Source organism: Perca flavescens, chromosome 20 (genome assembly GCF_004354835.1).
Source record: "Perca flavescens isolate YP-PL-M2 chromosome 20, PFLA_1.0, whole genome shotgun sequence".
NCBI lineage: Eukaryota > Metazoa > Chordata > Actinopteri > Perciformes > Percidae > Perca > Perca flavescens.
In genome coordinates this window covers 22,297,867-22,319,937 of record NC_041350.1, presented here as the reverse complement: position 1 = coordinate 22,319,937, position 22,071 = coordinate 22,297,867, and the positions used below count along the sequence as shown (strand labels likewise).

The following is a 22,071-nucleotide window of genomic DNA, read 5'->3' as shown; positions in this document are numbered from 1 at the left end:
ACACACACACACACACACACACACACACACACCCCTGTTCCCACTCCCTTTCCCCAGGCAGCAGACAAGGCAGTACATTCAGGGTAACACAGAGTCAGTCCCTTCAGAAATCCATCGGATCCTCCTCCGCGAGACCGTGATTGGCAATTTTACTGCCTCCACCTTTAGATGGTGCCCCGTCACTTTCGGGTTTCACCTCAGGGGGCGGGGTGAGCCCTGATCCCCCCTCCGGCGCACCCCAGGGGTCAGTAGTAGGCGGGTAGAAATCGTCATCGAAGCCGCAGAAGCCTTCGTCCACGCCTTGATCGTAGCGCTGGTAGGTGGAGGCGTGCACCTCGTTCTCTCTGGCCGCGATCTCCAGCGTACTATGCCACATGCCATAGCCAAAGTAGATGAGCACACCTGAAGGGGGACATATAGACAAATATGAGCATATACGCACATACATACATAACCAGAGCTCACAGTGCTATTTTAAGAGCTCAAAAACAAATGTAAAAGCCCACAGAGAAAGAGTAAACTCTCTATCAACTCAAAAACAATTCATCCCACTCTCAGTGAGTCAGAATAATACAGCAATCCTACTAACACAGTAAAAAAAAATGCACCGATGCCCACCAGTGTTTGTTTTAAAACAAAAACAGCACTGCTGGTCACCAGTCTGCATTACTTCTGTTTTTACATAAGCAGAAAAAACTGCAAAGAAGTGACAAAATGGTTGAAGAAGTTGAACCTCATGCTCAGGGCACTTACACACACAAGTACAAACAGAGAAATACAGATGTGCAGACAGATATAACTGAGGCAGGAAATAAAAGTGAAACGAGACTTCCTTGTTCTTCTATCAAAAAAAACAACAAAGCGAGTAAGTGAGACGCGAGCGGAGCCAATGAGTCATTTCAAGAGAATTGAAATGCATCACTCCATTGTTTAACCATCAAAACATGGTGAGTTCTGTAGAAATATTTCTACATCTGTCAAGGATGACAGTAATGACACAAACCCTGTCTTGAAATCTGGCAATAAAAGGCAAAAATCCTAAATGCCAGACAAACGACGTGAGGTGGTGGCTTACCCACGATGCACCAGACTGAAAATCGTATCCAGGTGATGGCAGACAGTTTAAGCATGAGGTAGATGTTGACCAGCATGGCTGAAGCAGGTACAAAGGGCACACAGGGTGCCATGTAGGGCAGCCGCTTAGGGTTCTCTGGCTGCTGGAGGATGATGATGACGAGCAGGGCAAGGAAGATGATGAAGAAGACTAATAGCAGCAAAGCCCACCAGTGACCCTCCCCAATACTGCTTGCACCTAGGAAGAGAGAGAGAGAGAAAAAAAAAAAAAAAGACAATCAATCAATTTATGGTTACACTATAGTAAATTCCTGTCTGAAATTGTTCCGGTGTTCTCACCAAAAATGATGAAGGAGCAGAAAGCGAAGATGGAAATGAAGAGGAGCAGTACACACACAGTAACAGTTTTCCCCGTGGCTGTAGTAGGCCTGTCCATCTTTCCCGGGAGGCCCAATCGGATCCTCAAGGTGTAGTAGCGCGGTCCAATGAGCTTCTTCAACCGCCGGGACAACCCGCCCTCTGACTCTTCTGCTTCGATGCCAGTAGTCATATCCACTGTGCCATAGTTTGGGTGGCTGGCAGTGTAGGTGGTTTTATCTGGTTTGCCAATCAGCATCTCATTGTCACCCAGTGACGGCAGGTTTTTGGCTCCACAGGTGTTTGTGGCCGGACCGCCATACTCATCCGCTTCGCTGGTTGGTGAACAGGCTTCTTTCTCGCACTCGGCCAGAACGCCCTCCTTTCTCTTGTTGTTCTGCTCCTCGGAGAGGAAGTTCACAAAGCCGTGGATGTCGCTTTCCGGTTGGTAACGCAACAGGAGTACACACAGGCTTACCTGCAGACCATGAGGGGGAATCATTTGAATCTTTTAAATAACAAAAACTGTCAGAAAAAAGTGCTTTCTCCAGGTAGTCACTTCTTCCCGCAATTGTTTTAAACTATTGGTTCTGAAGCAAATAAACGTATGCATGTTAAGTTTGACAGAATTTGGTTCATTTTATTTGGTCTATTAGCATTTCATTCACGCATCGATACCAGTGGCTTATTGATATCTCGGCTGATCGGCTACCAGGGTGCTAAGACACCTGTCTGTGTATGTTTACAGCTATTGCATGTTTCGGTTGTTGGAGGGATTAGTTTTCCCAGCAAAAGAACAGGGTTAATCCAAACAGCTAGCTGGACTATCTTTCCAATCTCAGTTTTCTGTCGCACGACTAAAACAACCTTTGAACATTTTCCACCAAAACATGCCAATAAATCAGAGCATGGAATGCTGTGTGAACTAGCCAGACCCTCCTCCAAATCCTTCCAAAAGCGTCTGAGCACGTAAGTGCAAGCTTATCTGTCCTCTCTGCATATTGACACAGAGCGGAGCTCCGACACAGACACACACACACACACACAGACAGACACACACACACACACACACACACACACACACACACACACACACACACACACACACACACACACACACACGGTTAGGTGCGGACGGAGTAAACTGCCTGTAGTTTTGTTGAAGTCACAGAGAGTCACGGTTGGTTTCAAGTGTGGTTACAGTTTTTTAAAACTTCACGCAGACAGCGTTTGCTGCGATATGATATTAATGGCGAGCCGAAAGCGGTCGCGGTGCTGTTGACGTTGACTTCCTCTTAGACAAGCAGGCACAACAGTGGCTTCTCTGCCCTGATGACTGACTGACAGGCTGAGCTTGCAAGGCACTTTTAATGTTACTCTGAGGTAGCCGTTTTACCAGAATTATTTCATTTTTGATAACTGTTTTGATTAACAATTAAGGTGGAAAATAAAAGCTTTGTGTTTAATGTATTTTTGTTGATGTTGAAATGGATTTTAAAACGAAAAAAAAGTAGCATTAGGAACCGGCACCGAAACTGAGGTATCGAAATTGGCACCGGATTTAAAGATTTTGAACGATACCGAGCCCTAGCAATGCGAGACTAATATAGATGTGTCCACCGTAATTATCCACTCACCAGGGTGTAGGCCAGCAGGGTCCCTATGGACATCATCTCTATGAGGTCTCGGAGGCTGACCATGAGGGACAGCAGGGCAGCTAGAAAGCCCGACACCACACAGGCAACAGCAGGGGTCTCTGTGTAGGAAGAGACATTAGCCAGGAACCTACAGTAAACACACAGGAAAAAAAATGAGCTGATTGAGACTGCACACATCATTAAGATTGACAGAAAAATAATTAACTAGATAAATAACTGTTGTGGACTGACTTAAACAGCAGGCCGTCCCCGGCCATGGCATAAATGACCCTGGGCAGGGGGAACAGGGACCCCAGGAGGGAAACAGTGAGTCCTGCTATGGAGCCCACTGCCACGATATACTTTGCAAACATACAGCCATGCATGGCAAACATCTCCATGAGCGGGGCGTCTGCGTCAATCTCATTATACGGCACCATCAGAGTCAGGATCACAGAAACCTGGATAGAAGAGGGTTGAACACAAACAGAGTTAATAGAGTTACATACATGTATGTATGTATGTATGTATGTATGTATGTATGTATGTATGTATGTATGTATATATATATATATATATATATATATATATATATATATATATATATATATATATATATATATGACCCCTTGCTGATTTTGCAGGTTTGCCCACTTACAAAGAATGCAAAAATCTACAATTTTAATCATATGTACATTCTAACAGTTAAAGACAGAATCCCAAAGAAAATTCCAGAAAATCACATCATATGAATTTATTAAAATTGATAACCATCTGATGAGGAAAAACAAGTATTTGACCCCCTGGACAAACAGCATGTTAATATTTTGTAGAAAAGCCATTATTGGCCAGCACAGATGTCAAACGGTTTTTATAGTTGGTGACAAGGTTTGTGCACATTTCGGCAGGGATGTTGGCCCACTCCTCCCTGCAGACAGCCTCCAAATTCAGGTTCCGAGGTTGTCGCCTGGCAACTCGAATTTTAAGCTCCCTCCAAAGATTTTCAAATCGGATTCAGGTCTGGAGACTGGCTAGGCCACTCCAGAACCTTGATGTGCTTCTTCTTCAGCCACTCTTTTGTTGCTTTGGCGGTGTGCTTAGGGTCGTTGTCGTGCTGAAACACCCATCCTCGACCCATCTTCAGCTCTCTCACTGAGGGAAGGAGATGTCGGTCCAGAATTCCACGATACATGGCCCCGTCCATCCTCCCCTCAATACGATGGAGTTGTCCCGTCCCCTTGGCTGAAAAGCACCCCCAAAGCATGATGTTGCCACCACCATGCTTGACGGTGGGGATGGTGTTCTTTGGGTTGTACTCGGTGTTCTTTGCCCTCCAAACACGACGAGTTGAGTTGAGGCCAAAAGTTCTATTTTGGTCTCATCTGACCACATCACCTTCTTCCAGGCCTCTTCTGAGTCGTCCAGGTGGTGAATGGCGAACTTCATGCGGGCCTGTACATGTTTCTTCTTGAGCAGGGGGACCTTGCGTGCGCTGCAGGATTTCAATCCATGACGGCGTAGTGTGTTACCAACCGTTTCTTTTGTAACTGTGGTCCCAGCTGCCTTCAGTTGATTCATCAGTTCCCCCCTTGTGGTTTTGGGATGATTCCTCACTGTTCGCATGATCAGGGACACCCCACGAGGCAAGATCTTGTGTGGAGGCCCAGACCGAGGGAGGTTGGCGGTGGTGTGGTGCTTCTTCCATTTCCTGATAACTGCACCGACAGTTGATCTTTTCTCTCCAAGTTGCTTTCCGATTCTCTTGTAGCCCATCCCAGCCTTGTGCAGATCAACAATCTTGTCCCTGATGTCCGTAGAAAGCTCTTTGGTCTTGCCCATGGTGGTGATGTTGGATGCTGGTTGTTTGGGTGTTGACAGGTGTCTTTTATACAGGTAACGAGGTGAGGCAGGTGTATTTGATGTAGATAATTGGTTCGGATTGGGGCTGTGTCTTAAAGAAAGACTAACTGGCTTGTAGGAGCCAGAATACTTGCCATTTGTCCAGGGGGTCAAATACTTGTTTTTCCTCATCAGATGGTTATCAATTTTAATAAATTCATATGATGTGATTTTCTGGAATTTTCTTTGGGATTCTGTCTTTCACTGTTAGAATGTACATATGATTACAATTGTAGATTTTTGCATTCTTTGTAAGTGGGCAAACCTGCAAAATCAGCAAGGGGTCAAATACTTATTTCCCCCTGTGTGTGTGTGTGTGTGTGTATATATATATATATATATATATATATATATATATATATATATATATATATATATATATATATAAAGTCATCATGTAATATTGCTTGTATATTGTACAGAGGAGCTTGTCAACAAATGTGTTGTGACAAATAGTCACCTTTCAATTTCAAAGTGAAATAATTCCTAATATTTAATAATATTTATGATTTTTTTACCTAAAGCCAATGTGTGTAGAATTTGGCGCCCCCACTGGTAATATATAAAACGCTGTTACAGGCCCCAATTCAGACCATTACTCGTTTTCACCATAATTAAGAAATTGTTTTCACCATAATTAAGAAAAGCTGATGAAGGTCATTATGATAAGATGAAAAGCTCCAGAAAAGCTTCTAAACAGGCTTTGTGTTGAGGCTGTTTTTAATCAACCTCATGAGAATAATTCCACTGACTCTATAATCATATAGGCTTTAAATACTGACAAGCGATGGGCTACATTCTCACAGCCTATCTTTACACAGCTAGCGCGTTCAGCACACCGCACATCGCATCCCATGCAAGACGTTCATTAGTCATGCTTCTCTCGCACTGTGTGCGCGTGTGCGTGTGTGTACGGGTGTGCATGATTTTGATCCTCGTGTCTGACGTGTGAAATCATGCAGGGCCATCTGTCACAGATACTGTGCTGCAAAAGAGGGATTTGCACTAACAGATTGCAGAAAGAAAGAAGAATAATGAGAAAAAAAGACTAACTCGTACAGAGAGGAAGATAGAGATAGAGATCCGTTTCCTCTGAGTAGCCTGGTGCCCTTTAACCCTTCATCCAATCTGGGCGCAGGCTGGTCAACAGTGCGTGTGAAGCAGTCAAAGGGGTCTATACTAATCTAGAGGGAATCCTACAACAAATCCTGGTTTTGTTTCGTGAGAGCAGAGCTGATCCCAAACTGCATCCTACAGCGCCCATTTTTAGCTCGCTGTCAGCTAATTTTCAGCTTGCACATTCACATAACTCCCCCTCCCCCCACTGTGAATGAGGGTTTCCCAAAAGCATCATCCTCACTGCCACTTTTTAGTGAATATGTACCTATTTGCCCAGTGAAGAGCATGGATGTGAGGAAATTCAAACAGTCAGGTTGACTGAAGGAAGAACCGATTGACGAAGACGATTGTGGATGAAGCTGCAGTGCGTGCTGTGCGTGCTTAATGATTAAAAAGATTCTGAATCAGAAGCTAGAGGATCCTGGTGGGAGCCGAAAAGTTATTCCAAGATGTGTAGAGAGTGAGATAGATCAAAGAAAGATGAAGATTAAGAGAAGCTAAGAAAATAGATTTTGTAGCACGACAGTGGGTTATTTGGAGAAATATACGTGACTGGGAGACAGAGAGGAAGAGAGAGACGAGGTATTCAAAGAGAAGAAGATGAGTTTTGAAGTTGATGCAATCTTTGGCCCCGAGCGATGTCGAAAAAGTCTTCCTCCTGATAGGCCGCTTTTACACGGTACCCATAGCAACAACCATTCAGCACAAATGTGTCAAAGTCAGAAATCTGGTAGGCTGTGCGAGCTGAATACGTCAAGTCAGAGATGAGACGCACACCCACACAGCTGGATTGCAGGGGAGGGAGGAGGGGCATCTTGTGATCTTTCCATCCTTCTGTCAGACACTTCTCGAAATTTAGGGTAAAACTTTCAGTCTGTATTCACAAGTACATTTATAAGAACTGTTGAACGAGAGTATGTGAAAATCCAAAAAAACTGAACAATTAAAACTTATTTTCTTGCTTTTTGAAATGTATTTGTATTCATCCAAAAAACAGCTAAAACTATACTTCTGCTTTTGAAATTTATCAGCTCAAGAACAGTGGAGACTGTGCTTCTGCTTTTGACATGAGTTAACCCAAAAACAGCTAAAATATATTTCTGCTCTTGAGACTATAATACTGCCTTTGATTTTGGTTTATGAGTGCTAATGTGCCTTTAGAAATATAATTGTGCTAAGTTTTTGTGTTACTGATATTACTATAAACATGCTTAGAGACATTTTAGTGTGAGTTGCGGTGTGAAGCTGCCTATTTGACCCTGCAGTCGGAAAGAGGAAGTGTCTGCAAGAGGCTTCAGATGCATAAGTTGCTTTGTGTAACTGTCTGTCTGAACCTACACAGCTGGAAAGAGGAAGTGCTGTTGGGGCCCTGTGTACAGGGGAAGGCTCTGGGTGCACATAAGAGGTGAAAAGGTTACGGCTCTGACCTATTGATCAATGCAGTCGAACTGAGCCGTTAGATTCTATGTTAGATAGCAAAATGCATATGTATAAAGGAAATATCGTCATATGAGATGGTTTTTACGTATATCCAACCTGATGCTTGCTTTAAGACTGTATTACCATGTAAGGTGAAACAAATGCGATAAAACACACCTTGCTGTGATGGGGGGTTGAACCCCAAGAAATGTACATATAAAATTGGGTGCTTTGCTGAAAAGCGCCCGGGCTCGCTCTCTCGCTCTCGCTCTCTCCCTTGGGCTCGTTTTCGTGTCTTAGAGCATTTTTTGAGTGATTGAACTCTGTTCATTTTTCCATTTATTTTGTTTGCTTGTTAACTTTTTGCTTTTAAAAAAAATAAAACCACCTGTGTTCGTCTTGAGCAAGGTGACCCAAAAAACCTTTTTCGTTTTTTTAGAAGACTTTCTTTCCTTTTTTCTTCTTTTTGCCACTTGCCTGCGTGAGCGGGGAACCCCCCAAAGGAGAAGTGGTGGCCTCCTCTTTAACCGTGCGGTTTGCAGCAACCCCGGGGACCGACCTGACCAGCAGACCTTTGATTCTCCCGCTGAGCGGAAACCTCTGTGACCACGGCAGAGGCAGCTGTCCGAGTGTGAGTAATCAATTGTAATTGTTTGGTTATAAAGATCTTCTGTGTGCTGTGTATCTCACATACGGGGGACATCTAGGTTGTCAATCAAAAGCCTCTTGTCTCGTCATCGGGTTTCCACTGTAGCGAGAACCCGCCAGTGCGGGGGTGTGTGTGTCTCTTTAAAAATAATCTAAGAACCATAGGGAAGTATCTCAATTAATTCATCTGAACCTATTAATAGTTATAATACAATATTTATTATATTTGAACCTCTAATATTTTGATACCTACAGTATTAAATATAGGGAAGTATCCGAAACAACTCCTCTAATATAGGCTTAACCATCCGCCCCGCTGACAGTATCTGTAACGGCTGTACGGCAAAAGAGGGCTTAGAGTGCGAGGGTTATCGGGGGGAAGAAGGGGGGTTGGCTTTAAAAGAAAAAGCGATACTATGCCTCGATAACTGTCACATCGTTCCACAGAACTCAAACGTAACGCTAAAGGCAATGCATGAAGATGAAGAATGACAAATATAAAAGCAGATGTAGATCTTTACAGTGAAATATTTTCATCTTTAAATTCAAATTAAGGATTATGATTACGTAAATAGTGGGAACAAACATGAACTGAAATTCTGTTTTCTTCTCAATTCAATAATTAAATTTGAAGAATTTTGTTAAAAAAAAATGTGGGTGGGTGTGTGAATAATAAGCTGTGATTGTAGCCTGCTGTCTTCCCACAATCGATTCCATTCCACTGTGAGATAAAATTATGTTTTCTAACATTGGAGTCAGTGAGCCAAGTCATTATTTACCATCATTACCACACAACATTCAAATCAGTCATGAGAACTGTGTTTAGTTAGTTTGCACTTCTTACCTCGGAGATGCTAATAAATGGGAAACAAATGAAGCATTTGATTTTTGTCTGCACAGTATTTGGTCTTGGAGGTAACTCACAGAGACGTAGGCAGTGAGGCAGGTGATGAGTGAGGCAGTGATGGCATAGGGGATGGAGGTGTTGGGACTCTTGGCCTCCTCTCCTGTTGTAGCGATGATGTCAAATCCAATGAAGGCATAAAAACAGGTCGCTGCACCCTGCATCACCTGGAACACAACAGAAGCAAGAGAAATGATAGCTTCCATAAAGAGCATAGGCAGATGGGGTCTTAATCAACCTTTCTTACTTGTGACTCAGAGTGTGTGCGTCTTTGTGTGTGTATGTGTGTGTGTGTGTGTGTGTATATCTGCGTATGTGTGTGTTTGCGTGTCTATGTCTGTATCTGCATGTGTGTGTGCGTACCCCCGACCAGCCAAAGGGCAGGAATCTCCCCTCGTCCCAGTTCTCTCCGTTGACGAAGAAGAGCCCGGCGATCATCATGAACACCCACACTATGAGGTTGATGACGTTCAGCACGTTGTTGAAGCCCACAGAGTTCTTCACCCCCAAAGCAACTATTACTGTCACCAGCAGTGCTATCAGCAGCGCCAGCAGGTCCGGGTACGACTGCTCCCCTTTACCTAAAGGATTAGCACACACACACACAAGCACACAGATATAGTTGTACACATTGTACCTGTGAAATCCAAGCACCTTGATGGTGGTGGGTGATGCAAATTTCCTTGCATAAAAACGCAGCTGGCTAAATCAACTAATCTGTGGGCAGGAGGCAGGGCTCTAAGTAAGGATCATTTTTATAATTGATTCAGCTTTGATTCTGAAAAAAGCTCCTCTGTATTTCCCAGAGCCTAAGAAGACATCTTAAAACATCTTGTTTTGTCTGACCAATAGTCCCAAACCCACAAATATTCCAAACTAATTTAACAGCTACATTTGCTGAGGAAGGCCACACAATGTGGTTGAAAGCCTCGGAAACAACAAGTGAGTTGAGATTTCTTCCATCAAGCGAGTACTAGTCTGGTTCAACTGATGTACATCGGTGCCGGATGTCCCTCCCTTGGTTTAAAGAAATACAAACAAGCCAGAGCATTTCCCCCCCCCTATTCCAGAATAGATAGGACCATACTACAGCGCTGACAGCACTGTGGAGAGAGGTCTGCCAATGCAAGAATAAGACTACTTACTTGATAGATGGAAAACAACTTTAACTCTAATAATCAATTAATCATTTATCAGGAAACAGTGCTAAACATTTGCTAGTTCCAGCTTCTCAAATGTGAAGAGTTGCATATTTACTTTGATTTGATTAGTTTGACAGAGCAAATTGCAATTGCTGGGGAAGGCTGGAAAACGAAAGCTTCGGAAACAACAAGTAAGTTAGACTTTGTGTTGATATGTTTTCCAAAGTCAAGAATGAACATTCAAGCACAACTAAGTAATAGACCATTAATTAATTAATTGATGCCCAGTGTATGCTAAAGAGTAAGCAGTGAGCACAAGATTGAACAATCTATCAAGGGCACATGGATGAAAATTTGGTATTTAAAAGCTAGACGTCAGGTAATTTCCCCCCAAATCTTTTTTTTCTTTTCTTGAAACATCAAAAGGGACTTTCTAAGAATTTGTTTCATTTGTCTTAGCATTGCCAAAATTGGAAATGCATTAAAATAACTCCATAAATGCACTCATATTTGCAACTTCAGCAAAACTATTTTTGCCAGGTAAACGGTCAATAACACTAAAGCATTACTCTGAAGGCACTTTAAAACAATATCAATAATGACTATTCAACGCAACTCAACAATGCACAAGTTACACAGGAACTCAGTCTTTATAAATACACACAGGTGGTCACACAGAAACTGAGGAGACATATTTTGAGCTAAATTCCACTCTTTCCCCGTGGTGTGGAGAAACATGACGTTTATCTCCAACAGGAAAAGGAAAACATTAACTTTCCATTATGGTGTGGTACAGTTGGCCGTGCAGCTTATCATGTGTCAGTGTTCAACAGGAATAGACTGTCAGGGCGGTGTCACCCGGATAGACACCGCTGACACACACATCAGCTCTAGTATTACACCAGATGAGCAGGCATTCCCCTCTTGGTACGGTTCATGACCTGGAAAACTTTGTTGCACGAATCATTTAGATATCTGAGAGGCTAAGGCTGCTGCTGCTACTTTCCATAATGACATGATTTCCAAGGTAAGCAATGAAACATTATTTGGAAGCTCCATGGAAAAACATCTGATATGGGTTAGATGATTTCCCAGATGGTGTCACTTTCATTTTTTCAAATCAGGATTTGAAATATGTACTGTCATTTCAAATACAGTGGCGCATTGAGTCAGTGTCACACAAAATCTCTCTGGTGAAACAGATGACATTTGTGCTTCTCTTACATGTTGAGAAGGCAATTTATGACACTGAGGACACGCATCACAAACATTACTGACAGAATACGGGATGACAGCAAAGATAGAGTTTATTAAATCTGCTTCTTTGGGTCAACAGATTGGATTAGCTGCCGCTCAACCCAGGAGAACTATACGTTTTTGAAAATTAAGTATTCGTACAAAAAGAAACTGACCCTGACCCTCTCATGGAGGGTGGGGTGTAAAATGGATGCTTGGGAGGTAACTTGGGTGAAAGTCTGTTTATAGATTTTGAAGCAATCTTTGGCAGTTGACTATAGCTGATAGACTGTAAGCTGTAGAGAGAAAGTGGAGACTATTCTAGTGCAATCAACAAAATAAAAAAGTGCTGGTGAGATCATATTCTGTGTAAACACTTTATATACTAATTGTCCATGTTATATGTATTATGTATTAGCCATTTCCTAGCAATTTGAGTATTTTTTCCCAGCATGAAAGACAACAGAAAAACAGTACATTTCTTTAGTTTTCCTACTTCACATGCTGACTTTGTGTTTTAACCATTCCTACTGTATTACGGACCCCAGCAATAAATCTAAATCCTGAAAAGAAAATTCACAATAACTCCGTTTCAAAATCAGAAGCTCAAGCCAAATCTGAATTGTTCTCTCAGTAAAGTACACGTGTCGCAGGCACACATCCTTCCGAACTCACCCAAGCCCCTGAGCGTTCCGATGTGTGTAATCATAAAGTTGCTGATGCTGTGATTGGCCAGCGAGTCTGCCATGCTGCTGAGAGCCGACGCCCCCGCCGCAGTACCGATCAGATACTCCAGAATCAAGTTCCAGCCGATGAAAAACGCCACGCACTCGCCCACGGTCACGTAGCTGTACGTGTAGGCCGAACCTGTGGTTTTAGGCACCCGCACGCCAAACTCTGCATAACACACTCCTGTGGGACAGAGGAGGAGACGGACACAGACACACATTCATACACATATCAGTGATATGACTGCATTATCATCCAAGTGAAAGGCTTGGTTAAGGGTATTGATAGGAGCATTAAGGTAGACTATCCCTTGAGAGCCTTTTATATTATAGCTTCGACCCATATAATGTTTTTGCCATTGTTCTAATTGCATACTTATTAAAAAGGCTCTTCATATAAATTATATCAGTGAAATGGGGATAAGAATGACAGTAACCTTTATCCTGTGGCCTATACTATGTTATAGTCAGCCTTGAGTGAGTATGTGTGTGTGTGTGGGTGTGTGTGTGTGTGTGTGTGTGTGTGTGTGTGTGTGTGTGTGAAAGAAAAGAGTGTTTAAGAGCAAAAAGAGTGTTTAGGAGCAAAAACAAAAGTCACAAAATTCACGTGTGCCTCTGTTCCAGTCTCACCTGACAGAATGGAGGCCACAGCGGCGATAATGAAGGACACAATGACGCCCGGACCGGCCATCTCCTTGGCAACCAGCCCCGAGACCACATACATCCCTGTCCCGACGCAGCTGCCCACGCCCAGCGACACCAGGTCCACTGTGGATAAGACCCGGGCCAGTCTGGTCCCATGGGAGCTGGTGCCTGTCATGGCCGAATCCAACATGGACTCCACAGGTTTGGTCCTCAGGACACGGGACGTAAAGGTGTTCAATCTAGAGCGCCATTGTACCCTCCGAGGGTCTAGCTTCCCTACCAGACTGGTCATGCTGAAAGCTAAAGCTCAACAGTCAAAAAGGGAAGAATTTCAAAAGAAAGAGTGGGAGGTTCCCTCTTTGATAGTTTTCTTTTGTACTTTTACGTTTTCTTGTGAAAACAATCATGTACTGTGGAAGAAGAGTTATTCCTTATCCGAATGATGGTAGATTCCAGATCAGATCAGATTTTGTGTTGCTGCCTGTGCCTCCGTATTCTGCCACCTCTTGTCTCTTGTCCTGGTTTAGTGGAATGCCATCTTAGTTGTTCCCCACATGGTCAGAGAGAAAATTATCTGAAAAACAAAAGGTGGGGTGATTTTTTTCTTTTTCTTTTACAGCACAGAGCTTTATATTTGTTCTTTGGAAACAATGCTTATTTTCATGCATGTCAAGACACAGGAGCCCAACGGTGGAGATGCATTACACAAATTAAGCGTACCTGAATGAGGAAGCAGCCAATTAGCAGCCGTCTCCTTATTGCCCTGTTGCTATAGTAGCTAAGCTCACAAGTGATGACAATGGACGCTAAATCTTTTTTTATTTTTAAGGGGGTTATCATATATACTCATATGATAAAGTAGCGTTGCTTTGAGCACATACATTTTTAAACATGACTGTCAGAATTGACTTCATTTATACTGCTTGGTAGCATAGCTATGTGATTAATTGTTACAGTTCATATCTGGCTCACATCACTGATGAATCCGATTCAGAATCAGTGGTACTGAAATAGTGTACTTTTTTACTTGAGTATATCCATTTGGAGCTCCTTTATTCCTTTAGGCATTACATTTTAGACTTAACATACAAAACTCGGTAACCCCGTGAAGTCCAGGTTGGATATTCCACGATAATTATCCTGGTAATGAAAGAGAATGAAATGGCTGCACTGGAAGTCAGCCATTTTCCTTGGATGTCAAAATTATATTATTAGTTCATTAGTTTATTTCTGTAGTTATTATTAAATTACTGGCCTGTAATTTATGGGGTTACCCAAAACTCATCATCTAATACAATGTATTATATATTACTCAAGACATGTAGTAAAAATGTGCTGAATTTTAACCAATTATAACACTACATACATTAATTATAAGTGGTGTATAATACATAATTAATTATAGTACAACCAGTATAAGTAAAAATACAACATGGTCCATTTTTCAGCATAATAATGAGTGGGTATTGCTTTGATAATTTAGGTACGTTTTGTTGATAATGCTACCATACTACTTTACTTTTGAGAATATTTGAGAATTCTTCTTGTCCTTACCTATGTTATTACAGTAAATCAACACATTAAAAAAAATTGCTTTGTGTGTCAGAAATAGCCTACTGTACGTGGGCAGCACACTGTTGAATAGCAATTAGTGAAACAATTAAAATCGTAAGCTTTTTTGTGCAGAATAATTACAACACAGTTTTAACAATGATAGACCAAAATGCAGAGGCGTTATTATACGTTTCTACAGCTTTTCAACAGCGTCTCTGATGTCATATGGAGTAACTGCTTTTGAAAAGAGAGCTATTATAGTCATCAATTGTATTGCAGTCCATCTCTCTCTCTCTCTCTAACAGCAGTGAACTAACACTCACCATTCATCCACTTTGAACAACAAGCACAAGTTACTGATCAAACACACACTCACATCGCCTCTCGGCTTTAATATGAGCCACTCAAATGATGGCTGCAATTACCCAGCTGTTTAACCAGAGTAGGCCGGGGGGCTGCTATTGTCGCAGCACTTAGTGAAAATGTGATGGTACAAAAAGCTCAAAAAGGTGATTTCATTTGTGTGTGATGGTGAGTGTGAGATGGGGCAGGGGCTATTAAGCTGTCACAAGGGCGTCTCACAGATATCCCAAATCATTATGTAATGAAATAAAATGTCTCTATTTACTTTGAGAGGAGAAGTTGAGGAACACGTAGTCTTGCTTTGCTAGACCTATCCTATCCTCCACAGCGCTGGAGTATGGTCTGGCTATAACACCTATCGTGCCTATTCTGAGATAGGGGAAAATACATGCTTGTTTGTAGTTTTTTCTTTTTTTAAACCAATCAGTCCTTGATGGTGCTAAACCCCAGATAGTGACGATAGCGAGAGGGGAGGGACATCCGGTGCTGATGTACTGTATATCCGTTGAGCCAGACTAGTAGTCGCTTGACTCACTTGTTTTTTTTCCGAGGCTTTCAACCACATTTGGTGGCCTTCCTCGATGAAAGCTTGAGCAACATCTATATCAGGCTTTATCCCAGCAATGTACATCTGTTGAGCCAGACCAAAGAAGACGTGACAAGTGACAGTAAGCCAGGTCTCTGAGTGAGCATGCATGATACTAGAGCCTTGGAACTGGCTCACCTACATGTAATGTATTCATCTCAAAAAGGAAATTAACCTTGACATTGGCTCTTTAGTTAGATAGTCCACTGCTGGGATTGATTACTATTGATTACACATAAAGAGATATTAAACAATGTCTCATGCCAATATGTTGCATCAGGCAGCCCTTAAAGTAACCCTGATATCACCCTTAAATAACTCCATCACATGATTGTCAAAACATCAGTGACATACACACTCATCCCCAAAACACACAGATATACAGACAATTACACACACAATGATGCACACACTAGAGCATTAGTGATTACATGAACAGATGAGGAGGAAAGGGTGAGGAGGATGAGCAGACTGAAAATAGCCAATCCGAGAGAGAGAGAGAACCTGAACAGCTTTAATTGGAGACACTGACACCTATGCATGTATCCAATCACACTCAGCAAATTTAAAATAAAGTGGCAGCTTGGGACAAAATGGGCTTTGTTTGGGACTGTTGCGTTTATGAGATGTGCACTGAGTACCCCACACACACACACACACACACACACTTTACAAATCAAATCAGGGAAGCATCTTTTTTTTTTAAGACATCCGTGTGATTTTAATATTCTCTGGCTTGCTTCATTCACAGTGACCACCACCCGCCCTGTGTTGAGTGCGAGCTATTTGAACAGTCATAGATCAACAACACCGAGCTGCACAAGCAGGTGTTCCATTTGAGCTGTGCTGGAAAACTGACATCACTTTGCTAGCAGTCCTTCCTGGGACAAAGGTTAGTCTAAAAGCATTTACCTTATTTGACTTAAAAACTGAGGCTTGTGTGTGTGACAAAGTATCTGTAGCACATTTACAAGTAAACAACGAATATCAACGGCATTACAGTTACAATCCATATTATTTATGGACTACTTCCGTAACTGAATAAAAAAAGGCACATGAATCCCAAGATGTTTTGTTACTTTGTCTAATTTAATTGAGATCCTCATTTAGATGAAGATTAAACATATATAATTTTCTATTATTAAAATTAGCACATGTGAATTGTGCAGCCTTGCAGGGTATGCCCCGTCTGCATGCTCTCTCTAGTATACCATAATATTGCAGTGGCTGGTGCAGACAACCTTTTAATTATACTTTGACATTTGGAAAAAAAAGATGCTCTGCTTTCTTGCCAGAGTTAGATTAGAAGATCAATACCACCCTGGAGCTGCAGAGCCAGGAGGCAAATAGCTTAGCTTAGCATAACAACTGCAAACAGGGGGAAACCTGGCTGTGTCCAAACTTCTTGATTCTTGTCATTCCAGTTTCTCCCTGCTTCCAGTCTTTATGCTAAGCTAAGCAAATCCCCTCCTGGCTCATGCTTAGCGCACAGACATGAGAGTGGAATCCATCTTCTCATCTACTGTAAGTCTCAGTAAGAAAGAAAATATTTCCCAAAAAGGCAAACTATTTCTTTAAGCTTGACCTTTTCTTGTTGCAGCTGAGCAGACTTGAAATTGAACTGCCTGAAACTGATGCACATTGATTGATTGATCAGTACAGCACAATCAAATGAATGCCAGGTCACTACATTCTGTGATAAAAGAGAGAGATAGAGAGAGAGAGAGAGAGAGAGAGAGAGAGAGAGAGCTAAATAAAATCAGAAAATACTCAAAATTAAATGAGAAAACACTCAAACTGGAATCCGACAATTAAACGTATTCTTGTGCTAGATATTCATAAAGTACAGTGTATGTAGGGGCACGTGAAACTTCTCCAATGGCAACATCTGCATGGTGCTGTTCTTCTGAGTCCTTTAAATGGAGCACAAAGTGAAGTGCCAGTGGTGATGGTAGCTACTGAATTATTTACTAAGAGTGTGGGTGAAGGCAATACAAAATTATATTTAAACATCTAGCTGTGGAATTACTCATATTGCTCTTGCCATTTTATCACAAGACAAAGCGCCATATGATATAGTATATAAACATATATATGACCAAAACTGCATAAAAGGGAGAAAAACAAAGCAAAATAATGAAAAGCTGCAAGTAAGAGAAAGATTTGGAAAATGGCTGTCATCTCTCAGTGTGTGAGCAATGTGCTGCTGTTATGTTTTTCGAAACCCTTTCTTCAATATTATAGCACTAAACAAACACCCATTATCTGCTCTGCCAGAGTGCTGCCGTTAAAAGATCAATAGTTGAATCCATGTCATCATAATCATCACCACCACCTCTAGCATCTTAGCATTAGTGTTTCCTCTCCAGATAAGAGAGCTGTCAGAACATCCATCCTTGTGTCTAATGATCCGTGACTAAGCCCGTCTCTGTGTCCGCCTCTGCGCGCATCTGAATCACTTGATGAACAAACCTGATTGAGCTCTCATTGCCTTTACAGTAAGAAAGAGCTGCATTGACTTAATAAGGCTGAGTGCCCTTCTGATTCACTCAAAACCAACCTGGCAACAGGCTTGCGTTGCCCCTGCCCTCTATAAAAAAAAAAAACAACCTGGCAAGGGGCCCTGGCCCCTGTTCTCACGGCCCACAGACAGAACAGGAAGGAGCCGACTCATCATCGTTCAGCAGAACGCCTGAGCCAGGGGATATATTTTTCTTACTTTTCGTAAATGTGCATTTCTCTTTTGCTTAAAAATTAGCATGCTAACACACTAAACTTAGATGTGGAACATTGAATACTATACCTGCTTAACATCAGCATTTTAGCACTGTCATTGTAAGCACAATAGCATGTTGATCATGTTTTATGTTTGTCTGTTACATAACCAGCCTATACGTGCGTGTGTGTGTGTGTGTGTGTCAGGTAGATGGGTAGACAAACTGTGAAAAGTGAATGTGCATAATTCATGTTTGTGTGCACAGTTCTTCTTCAGTGCCTCTTCAGTGATAAGATTTATGAGGCCAGCCACTATGGAGCGTTACACAGCAGTGCTTAAAGCACCATGCAGTCTACAGTTTAATATCTCGAACACAATAATGCATTGCTCTCAATTAACATGACAGTATATCCATACCCATTAAATCACAGCTACTTCCGTTTTCGCCAGACCTCATTATTATAAATGCAGTCTGGCCCTGTATGAAACAAATTGCATTTTTAATATTGTGTGCTTTTACTTCAAAGACCTGACAGAAAACCATTAAATTACTAGATCCAGTTGAGGAGTCTTGACAGATATCAGCAGTAATTGGCTGGTTATGAAGTGGAGATGTGGAGTCCGGAATTCATTTACCTCTGCTTGACTGACTTTGGTGACTGTGTGGCTGATTCAGGGCCCTGGTTGACTGGCCACAGTGTCCCTATCTGACAAGCCTAATGAATCGGATTCCTCATTTGACACAAAAGAGAAATTGCCTCCGGTCAGGTTGATTTCATTGCCTGACTGATCAGTCAGACTTGAAGTATCCCTGACTGTCTACACTGTTCAGAGACTGATTTTTAAATAAGGACTGTAATGTTGGTATCAATTTCACTGAGCGGGCTGCCGGACTCCCTCTTTAATTTACTGACAGATTCTTTGTTTGACTTACTCATGTCCAGCTATCTCCATGGCCTAACCAACCCTGTCTTGGGTGTGCACCCAGAGGCACACCATTTAAATGTGCCCTCTCCATGTTGTTGTTTTTTAATTGGGGAGCTCTATGAAGGAGCAGATCATTTCTTACAGAAACTCAAAATCAGTAGTTAAAGTTACAGTCTCAAAGATCTCCATTTAGTCAAAGCCACTGGAGGTCCTTATCCCGTCATGTTTCCACATGTACCAATCTAATTTCTGCTTATCTATGGCCACTAATCCACTGTTTATTTCAGACAGATAGATGGAAACAAGAAATGTAACTCCACACTTTGTTGAATGATGAGAAAATCCTAGCTGACTGTTCAGTGGCCTTGGAACATGGAACTCGTTACAACAGCCACAGTGGAAATAATCAATGTGCCAGTAGATTTGCTACAAACAAATTAATGACCACTGAGACTATCCAGCATACTGTCATCCCAAACCATTTGGTGTAGGCTAATGTGTTGATCGACATGACTGGAACTGGTAATAGGCAAATATAAACACAAACAGTGATGTCCCTCTGCTTCACACAGTTGGCTGTCTAATCAGTTTACTCCTCACATATCTGGCTCACACTCTGGCTTGCTAATGGTTCACGTTGGATTTTGACCATTAAGCTCAAACATGTTGATGTGTACGCTAGATTGGCAGCGCAGTATTAAGAAATTAGTACCCAAATAAAGAAATATTGTTTTTTCTCTGTTTAAGGTGTATCATCCCTGTCTGTCAAAAGTTTTCAGGGTGGAAAGTGTTGGCGCTGGTACCAAGCTTCAGACAAATTGTTCTGCAGACCAGCTCGGTTCACTCACAATTTGGCCTGCCACATCCCCATCTATCTGGCCCTAATGCAACACAGAGGGGGCCTGAAGCTTAAAGCACGCTGGGTCTGGCTCCAGATTGCAAGATGAATAAAAACAACAGTGTCACTTCCTCTGGCTCCATGGCTAACCAGCCATATCGATGATAACTGTGTGTGTGGCCTTAAGCTCTAAAAAGCAACAGGGCCATTTCACACTTTAGAGATTAACCCCAGCTAACTTGATGCTCAAGTATAAACCTCAATTGCAGACATATAGTATATAGTTGCAGACATTTTGTCTCTCAAATCCAACCATAAAACCGGCTCAGTGATATCCTGCTGACTAATTCTTCGATAAGGAGCCAATACCATGAAATGATGTTGACACTAATGGAGAAAGGAAATATTGCCAGTGGTTGCCAAAAGACATTTCCCCACACAGTATTGTCTCAATCGATCCAATTCCCTAATCGCCATCCTTTCTGTGGGCAGTGTCATCCTACTGTAGTATCTGAGAGAGCTTTCTCTATAGCATCACAGCATTAAAGCATATATTTGCCTGGTCTTTTATGATAAAGAACCTTACCTCAAGATAAATAAAAATAAAACCGTCATAGACCATTAGAGCCACACATAGTATCTATCTCTTTGCCACCGCTCTCTCTAACCTCGCCACTTCCTCTCTGGTTTCACCGTCTCTATCCTCCCTGTCGGCGCAGGGACTTGTTTGTCAGCTCATACCGCTTGCCAGCAAATGAGTGTAGTCCCTGATGTGTACACAGCTCATTATGTTCAAACAGTCCACTGACAAGGATTGTCCTTTTTATTTCATCGATTCCACCTTCACCTGTTACCCTCTCTACATTCTCAAGTTTATTTCCTCCCCTTTCACTTTCGGACTGTCAGTTTTTGTTTTTCTCCATCTTTTCTCAGAGGTTTGCCTAAGAGTGCTTTACACTTTGCCATGGCAACCAAATGAATAAATCCCCTAAACGCAAGTGTTTTTAAATTCAACAACCACTTTGACTTCTGAAATTAGCATAGCGTGCAGCACCATTGGACATTTGGTGAGCGCTTCATCAGTTTATCAATGCCGACATCTTTTGTAGTCTGATTTCAATAATGTTGGGACTGACGCAGGTAAAATGAAGCCATATGTTGTGCATAAAGCACAAGCAGAATCTTATTCTTTCATATTTTAATAACTCAAAATGGCAATCTAGAAAAGACATTTTTATAATGACATTAAATGTGGTTCGAAATGTACATTTTGTGGGAAGTACCTGTTATTATTTAAAATTAAGAGTATCCTAGCAGCTTTGTTTTGTGGAAAAGGAGAACCCTATACTGTCCATTACAAGTGCAAGCTGCAGGTTTGCAGATGTAAGTGTGTCGTCTGTCCACTCTTTTGAAGAAACTTATACAATTCCTTGAAGAGGGTCCATTTGTTTTATAAACCTAAAAGTTGAGCATAAATGGATTACAAACAAATGCATTTTATTCTCAGCAAAATTACAGAAAGTAAGTAAGAGCTATTAACTCATGATCAAGTTTCACAATCAACTCCAAAACAAAGGATAGAACCACTGTAATTGTATCTTCTCCTGTCACATTGACGACTAGGTTTGTTGCCTCCTGTATGACTTCTTTCAGCTTGTACTGTTTACTGGTGCCTTGACAAAAGAAATACATCATGCTAAACACTACACGTCTGGAGGGTCTGTGCAATATCAGTTCTGGAGGAGGTGGAGATTAGGCCTGGCAAACCCGATTCCTTTTAAGGATTCGGGTTATTCTGAGTCACTCACTAAACTGATCTGGGTTGTGCGAGTCACTTGAGTCAGTATTGTTCTAAACCTCCAGTAGGCCTGGCTAGGCTACGTGCAGAACATTGTATGTTATTTCCGAAGTAAAAGGATTTGCTTTACCCTGAGCTTGAGGAGAGACTTCACTCGCTCAACTGCTACAGATCCACTCATAGCCAGCCGATTCGCGCGATTGACCGACTCCCCCGACAACTCATGAGTTGTCGACGACTCATGAGTTCCATGGTCTGTGAGGCGACCTTGCAATGTTTCCTGCTTCGGGAAGTTCCTATAACCTGTCTCGGACTGTCTCTCTGCTCACTCAGTCGCTTGAGTTGACTTGTGAAGTTGTGGTTGCCTACGAAATTGTAAGTTATAAAGCTTTTGGCAGCTAAGATGTGTAGGACTAGTAGTAACTAATGCTGCAAGGTTTGTGTGTGGTGCCGTTATCATTTTAGACTGAATTGTAGTAGG

General features: G+C 42.0%; 1 protein-coding gene across 2 annotated transcripts in view; it reads right to left on the bottom strand.

The window, feature by feature from the left end:
* Positions 1 to 22,071, bottom strand: part of slc7a14a (solute carrier family 7 member 14a) — a 57,523-nt gene continuing 35,452 nt past the window's right edge. For both annotated transcript variants that reach the window (XM_028566479.1, XM_028566480.1), the window contains exons 2-10: positions 12,794 to 13,382; positions 12,111 to 12,347; positions 9,421 to 9,638; positions 9,078 to 9,224; positions 3,321 to 3,529; positions 3,069 to 3,216; positions 1,414 to 1,909; positions 1,076 to 1,312; positions 1 to 402 (exon numbers count right to left, since the gene is read on the bottom strand). In XM_028566479.1, the coding sequence (XP_028422280.1) occupies positions 104 to 402; positions 1,076 to 1,312; positions 1,414 to 1,909; positions 3,069 to 3,216; positions 3,321 to 3,529; positions 9,078 to 9,224; positions 9,421 to 9,638; positions 12,111 to 12,347; positions 12,794 to 13,100 (2,298 nt within the window). In that variant the 5' untranslated portion in view covers positions 13,101 to 13,382 and the 3' untranslated portion in view covers positions 1 to 103. The remainder of the gene's footprint in view (positions 403 to 1,075; positions 1,313 to 1,413; positions 1,910 to 3,068; positions 3,217 to 3,320; positions 3,530 to 9,077; positions 9,225 to 9,420; positions 9,639 to 12,110; positions 12,348 to 12,793; positions 13,383 to 22,071) is intronic.